This window comes from Saccoglossus kowalevskii, chromosome 11 (assembly GCF_978046115.1).
Source record: "Saccoglossus kowalevskii chromosome 11, keSacKowa6.1, whole genome shotgun sequence".
Lineage (NCBI taxonomy): Eukaryota > Metazoa > Hemichordata > Enteropneusta > Harrimaniidae > Saccoglossus > Saccoglossus kowalevskii.
In genome coordinates, this window is record NC_140651.1 from 37097676 (window position 1) to 37109299 (window position 11624).

General features: G+C 34.4%; 1 protein-coding gene across 2 annotated transcripts in view; it reads right to left on the bottom strand.

The window, feature by feature from the left end:
• The window catches only part of LOC102805185 (5-cytosine rRNA methyltransferase NSUN4-like), a 45912-nt gene extending 34293 nt beyond the window's left edge, over window positions 1–11619 (bottom strand). Inside the window, exon 1 of one of the 2 annotated variants that reach the window (XM_085505162.1) lies at window positions 11421–11619. In XM_085505162.1, the coding sequence (XP_085361288.1) occupies window positions 11421–11507 (87 nt within the window). In that variant the 5' untranslated portion in view covers window positions 11508–11619. The remainder of the gene's footprint in view (window positions 1–11420) is intronic. The other variant, XM_085505163.1, reaches the window with a different exon arrangement.
• Window positions 11620–11624: the final 5 nt, after the last annotated feature.

Here is an 11624-nt window from a genome sequence, read left to right on the forward strand (position 1 = left end):
CGAATGGGGAAGCCATAGCCACACTGATGAGTGAATGGGGAAGCCATAGTCACACTGATGAGCAAATGCGGAAGCCATAGCCACACTGATGAGTGAATGGGGAAGCCATAGCCACACTGATGAGCCAATGGGGAAGCCATAGCCACACTGATGAGTGAATGGGGAAGCCATAGCCACACTGATGAGCAAATGGGGAAGCCATAGCCACACTGATGAGTGAATGGGGAAGCCATAGCCACACTGATGAGCCAATGGGGAAGCCATAGCCACACTGATGAGTGAATGGGGAAGCCATAGCCACACTGATGAGCAAATGGGGAAGCCATAGCCACACTGATGAGTAAATGGGGAAGCCATAGCCACACTGATGAGCGAATGGGGAAGCCATAGCCACACTGATGAGCAAATGGGGAAGCCATAGCCACACTGATGAGTGAATGGGGAAGCCATAGCCACATTGATGAGCCATTGGGGAAGCCATAGCCACACTGATGAGCGAATGGGGAAGCCATAGCCACACTGATGAGCAAATGGGGAAGCCATAGCCACACTGATGAGCGAATGGGGAAGCCATAGCCACACTGATGAGCAAATGGGGAAGCCATAGCCACACTGATGAGCAAATGGGGAAGCCATAGCCACACTGATGAGCGAATGGGGAAGCCATAGCCACATTGATGAGCCATTGGGGAAGCCATAGCCACACTGATGAGCGAATGGGGAAGCCATAGCCACACTGATGAGCAAATGGGGAAGCCATAGCCACACTGATGAGCGAATGGGGAAGCCATAGCCACACTGATGAGCAAATGGGGAAGCCATAGCCACACTGATGAGCAAATGGGGAAGCCATAGCCACACTGATGAGCCATTGGGGAAGCCATAGCCACACTGATGAGCGAATGGGGAAGCCATAGCCACACTGATGAGCGAATGGGGAAGCCATAGCCACACTGATGAGCAAATGGGGAAGCCATAGCCACACTGATGAGTGAATGGGGAAGCCATAGCCTGCATAGCCACACTGATGAGCAAATGGGGAAGCCATAGCCACACTGATGAGCAAAATTGACAGAATAGAGAGAAGTATTGAGAAAAGTGTTATAAACAACGATAAAGCCATATCAAAAATAACAGCTCTACAAGAATCCACCAAGTCATGTGTTGAAAAGGAAAAAGAAATCCTAACCAAGCTGCAACAAGACAGACATTACTTACTACAACAGCTTGAAAAGCGGGGGGAAGAAATTGACATATTGCAAAGTGAGAATGACAAACTACGGAAAGATATCAGAGAACTGAGGCATGATACACAAGACAACTACACAAGAAACCAATACAGTGTATTTGCACCAGAAGACAACAGTGATGATAGTCAAACTAACACCTCTACCAACAGTGAATTCACAACTGTCACTAAGAAGATCAGATCATCTAGAAAGGTACAAACATTAATAATTGGTGATTCAATGCTAAAGAACATTAATGCTAGAGGAGTTTATAGAAATACACAGGTTAAGACATTACGTGGACGGAAGATAAAGGACATAACAGATCACATCCAAAAAGCATCTATTGTAAAAGAGGTTGAAAATATTGTGATTCATGTTGGCACCAACAACTTGGCCGATAAACACAAAGTTGATGAGTGTATGGAAGAATACACCACCTTGATTGATACTATCAGAGAAAAGAACCCCACAGTCAAGATAAGCATATCATCGGTTATTCACAGAAAAAATGATGTAGCTACTAACAAAATAATAGACAATTTCAACAGTAGATTGAAGAAGATTAATGGAAATAATGTACATTTCATCAACAACAATATTACTTCTGAAACTCACTTGATTGATGCAGTACACTTAAACAAACGTGGAACAGCTGAGCTGGTGAAAAACATCAAAGACACTATTGGGCCACTGATTGGAGTCAACAGACAAGAAAAAACAAATCACTGGTACAACAATGCAAGACATCGTCACAACAGAAGTTATGACACACCCAAGGAAGTGCACAGACCAAGAAACAACAAGGAACAATACAGACCAAGAGACAATGAGGAACAGTACAGACCAAGAGACAATGACAACACTACAGACCAATAGATCCAGTTCCATTTCATATGCAGTTTCCTTTAACATCGTTCCTTGGCTACTCACCACCTTCACATTGGCCAGGAATGTACGGTCATAGACCACACTTCCCCAATTAGATTTAATATGTGCTGTCAGAAAACTAGGAAGAATATTAACATTTCACAACAGAGATCATTATCATTATCTTATTGGAACATACAAAGTTTAGCCAGGAAAACTCAGGAAAATGACTTCATTAAAGACATTAATTGTCATGACATTGTTGGTCTTGGTGAAACCTGGCTTGACAAACACTCTGCATCTTCATTCAATATACCTGGATATTACAATTACTCAATAACAAGGAACAATCACACAGGTGGAGGACTAACAATCTTAATCAAGCAGGATATCAAACAAGGAGTGAACATCATTGAAAATACATCTTCTGAAGTAAATTCTGGTGTAAACAAAAGAAGAACTTTTTTGGTCAACTTAGGATACTTATCTCTGTTTTGTTTATAATCCCCCACTGAACTCAAAACACTACAATCCTGACTTTTTTGAACACTTAGAAAAGGACATATCTAAATTCTCAGTTTGGTAACATTGTCATTCTAGGAGACTTTAACAGCAGAACTGGTATGTTAAAGGATTATGCTGATTTTGATGATACATTTTTACCATTACCATTTTCACCAGATAATAATGACACAATAACAGTTCATAACAATCGAGATATTACAGTCAATGCATACGGTAAAGCTTTAATTGACCTTTGCAAAAATTGTGATATGAGGATACTGAATGGCAGAATGCCAGGAGATTCTAGTGGTAACATAACATGTTACCATTACAATGGAGTAAGCACAGTTGATTACGCCCTGTCGTCTTGTGATATTATTGATTATTCTAAAATCCATGATTTTACTTATCTTTCAAACCATTGCCAGATTTCTTGCCAACTTAAATTAAATAAGATAATTAAATTACATAAAACCAATAATAATGATTTACATAATCTACCTAAAAGCTGGGTCTGGGATAAACTTTCAGTTTTTAATTACCAGGATAACCTTGCTTCAACACATAGTCAACATAAAATAAATTCCTTCTTAACTAACAAATATACATTAGATAGTAAGGGAATAAATGATCAGTAAATAATTTTAATTCATTAATTACTGAGTCTGCAGACAGAACATTTAACAAGAAGTTTAATAAAAGTAAGAAGCAGAAACCTAAAAAGAAAAAATAGTTTGACAAAGACTGCATGGTACTCAAAAAAGATCTTGTTAAAACAGCCCAATTAGTTAATAAATTTCCTTTCGATATTTGGTTGAGAGACTTATTTTATAGAAGAAAGAAGAAATTTAAAAAAATTTCTAAATTAAAGAAAAAACAAGAAGAAAACTTAATTGTGAATAAACTTATTAACTTAAATAATACTAACCCTAATCAATTTTGGAAAGTTATTAATCAATTAAGAGAATCAACTCATGAACAGGCAAGCCATATTTCACCAGAGGAATGGAATAGGTATTACAGTAAATTAAATGCCTATGAGACCAATAACAATTATCATAATAACATAATTTCTGAAATTACATCACTTGAAAATAGGGAACATTTAGCAACTAAATTGAATAGCACAATTACAGATGAAAAAAATAAATTAGCTATTAAAAAACTTAAGTCAAAAAAGGCAGCAGGGTATGATGGATACTGTCCAGAATTATTGAAACAAAGTTCAGATTTCCTGATTAAACCACTACAAAAACTTTACAACCTCATCCTGGATGCAGGTATTTACCCAGATATCTGGAACATCAGTATCATATCACATATTTTTAAGAAGGAAGATAGAGCAGAGCCTGGTAATTATAGGGGAATATCTGTTTCCAGTTGTGTGGGTAAGACATTTTGTGTTATTATGAATAATAGAATTCAACAGTTTATTGACAAAAACAATATTTTACATTCCAACCAAGCTGGCTTTCGAAAAGGTTTCCGCACCACTGACCATATTTTCACTCTAAAAACAATTGTACATAAGTATCTAAAGCAAAATGGAAGACTATACACTTGTTTCATAGACTTCCAGAAAGCTTTCGATACTGTTTGGAGAAATGGTTTATTTTACAAACTTCTGAAAAGTGGTATAGACAGGAAAATTTATAATATTATTAAATATATGTACTTAAATACAAAGGCCTGCATACGATTTGGAAACAAGACTTCTTCTGTTTTTGAGACAACTAAGAGAGTAAAACAAGGCTGTGTAATCAGCCCTATGCTTTTTAACATCTATATTAATGACTTAAATGATGTATTACAGGATAGTTCAATAGACCATGTTTCACTAAATGACACTAAAATTAGCTCACTCTTCCATGCAGATGACCTAGTTTTACTTTCCACAACAAACACTGGTCTTCAAAAAGCATTAGATATTTTATCAGACTATTGTTCTAATTGGAAACTTAGTGTCAATTTAACAAAAACAAAAATTGTTATTTTCAGAAAAAGAGGTTTAAAAACACATGATAAATTCCTATATCTTGGAAATCATATCAACTGTGTTAACTCCTATAATTACTTAGGTGTTACAATGCAGTCCAATGGGAAATTTACTGAAGCCAGACAAAACATGGCAGATAAAGCCAACAGAGCCTTATATGCAATGTTAAGACACATTCCACCTGAATGCAACTGTAAAACATTTATCTATCTGTTCAGAACATGTATTCTTCCGGTACTCATTTATGGTTCAGAAATTTGGGGAATTGAAGTTTTGGATGAAAACAAATGGGAAAAAACTACAAGTGAAAAACTACATTTGAAATTCTGTAGAAATATTCTAGGCCTAAATAAATTTGGTGCAAATTTAGCTTGTAGGGCAGAGTTGGGCTGTTTCCCATTACTAATAGACACCAAGAAAAACCTTATCAAGTATTGGTTACGCATACAAGGGCTTCCAGATAAATGTCTTACAAAACAAGCATATTATGAACAAATGAAATTCAATTTACCATGGTGTTCATCGGTTCAGAATTTAGTTATTGACTCAAGAATTCAAACTAGTAAAACAGATTTGAATATGAAGAACATTGATAAGACTTTAAAAGAAAACTATATTACATTTTGGAAACAGAATTTCAATCAAGAAAACACAAAACTAAGAACATATGCAAAATTCAAAAACACTTATAATTTTGAGTCATACTTAAATTGTCTTCCGAAAAAACATCAAGTCTGCATGTCACGCTTCCGAACAAGTAACCATTGTTTGGCTATTGACAGGACTCCAAGGCAATTAAATGTAAGGGGACCTATCTACTTAAAGCCATGGAGTACAGAAAACTTTAACGTATCTATTTATATTGTATTGTAATTGTGTTGTGTATGGATATATTTATTGCTTTTTACCAAAAGAAATATTGTAATTTCTAAGGATGCAATAAAACTTGATTATTATTAACTTGCCAGACAGCAAATGCAACAAAATATTGACAATTTATTTCTATGTTTATTCTCCATGTTTCTGAAATTATCAAAAAAAAGGAAATAAGGACAATTATAATTTATGCTCCATGAAAATACTAGCTTCCTACCGAATATTAAATGACTTCAATCGATTAGTTGCGTGAGCATATCAAGTTTTCAAACGCACAAAAACTACGAAACGTCCACACAAAGGAACACTGTTGAGGCCAACACCGCCATTTGACCATTATAGAAAAAGTTTGATAAATGTTGGGAAAAGTCAAAGTAATGAGAAATATTACTATACATTTGCTCATTATGTATTCATAAATATCGTAGACGAAAGTAGGAAACATTAAAAATGACAAAACTCACCCAAAAATTGGCCGATTTGGACAGAAACAACGACGATAGAAAGGTCAGAACACATAGATGTCATTTCTGAATAGATCTGAAAGTATGCGCCTGTGATTTTTGCACTAGAATGACATTACGAAAACACACGAAGCAGGTAAATGTGAGTACGTTCGGGAATCTTCGGGTAGACTTGTGTCAGTAAACTACCAGCAAGGTCTGACGTGGCACGCATCGTACTGGCGTAATCCCCAATTCACATCTAAAACAATAGGCGTTGCTAGTCTGTTCTTTAGTGGTCTGAGCTAATTCTAAATCTGGATATGCAATGTCTTTGTTTTAAATTAAGAGTGTCTAAATATTTTTCATAGGTGTATGCTTGTTTTAGTTTTACATGAGTTTGCCATTTTGGTTGTTTATGGTTATTTTCCACCAATCCATGAATTTTTCCTTGATGTTGTTGGTAATAAGTTTAATATCCCTGGGTGATAAGTCTGACTGGTTATTCATCGAGATATTTTCTTTTATCAATTTTTGAACAAAATTCATCCATGGCAAGTTTAAGTTCTTCTGTTCATGAAAGGCTTGTTTTGTGAGATTGTGTTCTTTGATACGAGACCAGTATTTTATAAGATTTCCCTTAATATCAATCAACAGTGGGAATTCACCAAGTTCAGCTCTACTTGCTGCATTTGAAGAGCGCTTATTTACCTCCAATAACTTTTTGCAAAATTTTATATGTATTTGTTAAATACTTGTTTTGTCCCATTTTGAGTTTTCCAAAATGTCACCACCCCAAATGTGACAACCATATAAAAGTATTAGCTTTATACATGCTTGAAATAAGTGTAGATATGTTCTACAGTTAGCTTCTTTGGGTAATGATTTTAATAACACATACATAGCTCTAGTAGCTTTATCTGATAGGTAATTTCTGGTTTCATTAAATTTACCATTAGATTGAATAGAGATACCAAGATAGATGTAGGTATTAACTTGGTAATAAAATGCATCTCTGCTTTTCATTGATCCTTTTCTGAAAATTATTACTTTTGTTTTTGCGTGATTAACATTCACATTTATAGCAGTAGTCATTTAACTTGTTTAATGCATTCTGCAATCCTGTATTTGTTTTTGAAATTAATACCAAATCATCTGCATAGAATAATGAGCTAATCTTATTATTATTTAATGTAACCTGGTCTACTGAAGTATCATTTTCTAATGTACTATTTAAATCATTTACATACAGATTAAAAAGTATTGGACTGATCACACATACCTACCTTACACCTTTACTTGTCTCAAATATAGGTGTAATTTTATTTCCGAAACAAATGCATGTTTTTGTATTGTCATACAAGTTCTTAACTAAATTGGATATTTTTCCATCAATACCATTGGTTAGTAATTTATAACATAAGCCGTTCCTTCAAACACTATCAAATGCTTTTTGGATGTCAACAAAGCAAGTATATAGTTTCCCATTTTGTTTAAGATATTTATTAACAATTGTTTTTAAAACAACGATTTGATCAGTGGTACAGTATCCTTTCCTAAAACCAGCTTGATTATTATTTATTATATTATTTGTTTCTGTAAATTGATATATTCTGTTATTAATTATGCTGCATAGTACTTTACCTACACAGCTGGAAACTGCTATCCCTCTGTAATTACTTGGATCATCTCGGTCCCCCTTTTTAAATATGTGTGAAACTATACTAATGTTCCATTGTAATTTTAATCCAGAAAGTAAATTTGTTGTTAGGCTTAACTGGAAGTGCCCCTTTAATGAAGAACAATTTTCCAATTTCAAAGCAATTTGTATTATTGTGCATGCATCTAGAAAAAAAGAATAGCCAGTCGTAGTTCACTTCAGTCATAGTAGAAAATTCATGCATACACTTGCTGTGCATAAAACAATGGGGCTACATAGATCTATGACTAAACATTATAGCATACTGAAAAAACATTATTTTTGTTTGAAATTAATTTTCGCTATTTTCGCTCATGGAACTATAAACCCCAGGAAGAACAACGAAACTAAGAGGATTAAAAAAACCTTTGTCTTAGTTTATCTTACAGTGCTTTCGCTTTTGTTTCCACAACATTAGTCATACTCCATGTTAGTTGCCGCCGATACGCCTGTATCAACCGCTTTGCTGGGAACGGAAAACTTGAAAAAAAAAATTATATCTGCGCAGTAAAATATTTCGTTCACTATGCATGCGCGAACAAGTCGGTCTGCAGGGTGACCTTCAGTGTACCGGAAATCATGCAACGGGTCGGAGTTTTAGCGAGTTTTCATAATTTTTAATGTCGTTTTTAGATTACTTCTTGTTTTTTTCAACCCTCGAAAAAATAAGGTTGCGAAAGTTTGCGAAACATGAGGTTTGGTATGCAGTTTGTTGTCGAGATATCCCGACTTATTCCGTGTTTCCCTTCAATCGCCAGAAGTGGCAATGTGTTTTTTTTCCCCGTTGAATGTCGCTCATTTATCAGTGTTTTTGTCTTGGCGCCATTGTGTTTTTATGCTATAACCAAAACAATTCGATCACGTGATCTCCCGAAGTCGCCCGATTGACTCCGAAAATGACCGATAGTTGGAGATAAACGTTCATTTGCGTAAATCGGCTTATTTTTTAATGCAACGAAATAAACAGTCAAATAAACATTCGACATCGCGGCAACTATCATAGTTCAAAGGAAACGAAGTGGTTCTTCTCCTGGGGTTTATAGTTCCATGTTTCGCTGAAGGAATGATTCAGTTAAAATAAAATCCAGCGAATATACATTTTTTCTTATATTTTACATACAACTTGTCAAAAATCAGTGAAAATAAATTCCATACAAAACACCATAATCTTCAGCGAAAATTAATTCCAGCTAAAATAAAGTTGTCTACAGTAAGTACAAAGTAAACAACACACAGGTGAACAGAATTGACAGAATTGACAGAATTGACTGATTTCTTCAAAATATACATGTTATTCTGATAACATTATTTTTCTTCACCCCTCAGACTAATTAACAGATACAGCTCTATGACCAAGTTTTCTCAGTCTCTCACTGACAGCAGGACTGAGGGAGCAGTGTATGCGTGCAGTGGCAAGCGTGTGAAACCATGCAAAACTTATATACACAAGGTTAGGTTGCATGGCTGAAAATCAGCCAAATACTGAACCTGCAAAGATTTGTGATTAGTGGATATTACCAGATGGCTTCTATATGGAAGTGTATTCTTTAGATTTGAATTCTCACTATTTTTGTATTTTATTTTGTATATTTTATTTCACCATAAAGTAAATACAATAGGGTACTTGCTAAATACATAATGCATACATAATGTTATGGTGTGGAACATGATAAATAGCTCAAAAGACCTAGTAAAACATCATGTCCCTTATACCCTAATTATAAACTAGTCAAATTATCAGAAATATTCTTACAAATATTCAAATGTAATGTATATCAGTATACTTAAAACTGATCAAAAATATGTCATAAAAGTCAAGAGAGTGACAATTGTTACATAAGTCAATACTGGGTTATTTATTACAGATATACTTTTTACGACCTTGTTTAAATGTGTATCAGGAGGTAATATTTTTTAATGACAATGGCAATGAGTTCCAGAATAAGGTACTACTATAAATTACACTGTGTTGACTTTGAGTTAAATGTTTCCTTTCTACAAAAAAGTTTGCGTTTTCTACAGATCTTGTACTGTGCGAGTGCTGAATTGGTTCAAAATAATCTAGCACACATCTTGCATGATTTTTATTTTTCAGATCAAAAATTAACATTCCTGTTTGTAATTTACAAAGATCATATATATTTAATATACCTATGTTTTTACAGAGTGGTTTGGAATGATCATAAAAGTTTGACCAATTAATTAGCCTCACAACTCGTTTTTGTAGAATAAATAGTGGCTTAAGGGTTGTTTCGTAAGTATGGCCCCAAACTTCTATGCAATATGACAAATTTGGTAAAATAAGTGAGTTATAAATCATTACTAAGATTGATTTAGGAACACAGTGTCTCAATTTTGGAATAACACCCCCAATGGGAGTTTTAATTCATTTTTGAATATGAAATTTCCAGGAGAGACTAGAATCAAGAAGAACGCCCAAATAACTAAAAGACTCAACCTGACTCAAAGAAATAAAATTAATTTTTAAACTGTTTGTGATTTTCACTTCTCTCCTATTTGTTTTGAAAATAGAGGAACTAGTTTTATCTGCATTAATGGTAAGTTTGTTTGACTTACACCATAATATAACTTTATTAAATTCACCTTGAATGTCAGTCAAATTAATTTGACGAGAATTAAAGAAGCGAAATATGCCTGTATCATCCGCAAATAGTTTAAAGCTAAAGAAATGTCGTTAATGTACAACAAGAACAGTAATGGGCCTAAAATTGAGACTTGGGGCACACCACATTTAATTTCAAGCTTTTCTGAAACTGTATTGTTAATTTTAACATATTGTTTCCTATTTGACAAGTAACTTTTGAACCAATCATATGCCACCCCTCTAAATCCACAAGACTTCATTTTTTAAGTTAAATATCATGTTCAACAATGTCAAATGCTTTTTTCAAATCAATAAAAATACCAAACCCAATATATCCTTTATCTAAATGGTTTGTGATGTCAGTTACAAGATCAAGTAAAGCCAGTTTTGTACTTCGTTTTTTGCGAAATCCGAACTGTAAGTCTGACAAAATATCAAATTTCTCAATAAACGACATAATCTGTTTATTGACAACACTTTCATAGATTTTACTTAAACCGGAAGTATCGAAATTGGTCTGTAGTTGTCTAAATCTTCTGTTGAGCTTTTTTTATACACAGGAGTTACTCTAGTAATTTAAAAAAAATTCGGGAGTATTCTGTGCTTAAAGGAGTTATTTATGATATGGGTAAGTGGGCGACAGATGTACAAGAAAGAATCAATCACAAGTCTTGGGTGAACATTATCATAGCCGCATGATTTCTTTAAATTTAATTTGTGAATTTCACTCAAAATGTCAAGCTCGCCGACAGGATGAAAATAAAAGGAATTACCAGTCTTGTCCATCAGAATCGTTAATGAAATTTATAATTCTTTTCTAAATACAGTAAAGTTGCCTTGGATGATTACAATATTGACAAGCAAGTTTGATTTAATGAATAAATACATTCAGCGATCCAATATTTCAAGATTTGCCATACCAACAGATATTATCATTATTTCATAGTAATCAGATTAATCAGTGAGAAGTGTTAATACTTATGAAGAAAAGTGTAAATTTGTGTCACTGTTGTGACACCAAAAATTATTATTGTTTCCACTATCTCGTGCAACATTTCCGAATGAATTGTGCATAATAAATACTCAGACAAAATCGTATCCATCCAGCTGTATAAATCACGGTAAATAGCAAATCGACCAGCAAAACGCTTATTCGTATCATTGTAATATAATACCATGATAAACATATAATACGCACCCATCTTTTTGTTTTCTTTTGCCTCGTTGGGATGACAACGACCGTGTTTTTTGTCACACGAAACAGCGAATGTAAGCGTATCATCATGTACACGTGCAACTGTTTATGCGGAAGTACCCGACCTGCGCGAAAGCTGGTGTTAATTGATTGCGCATGTCGTGTTACCTCACCTCTGATTGGCGACAAAATAAAACAGCTGAAAAC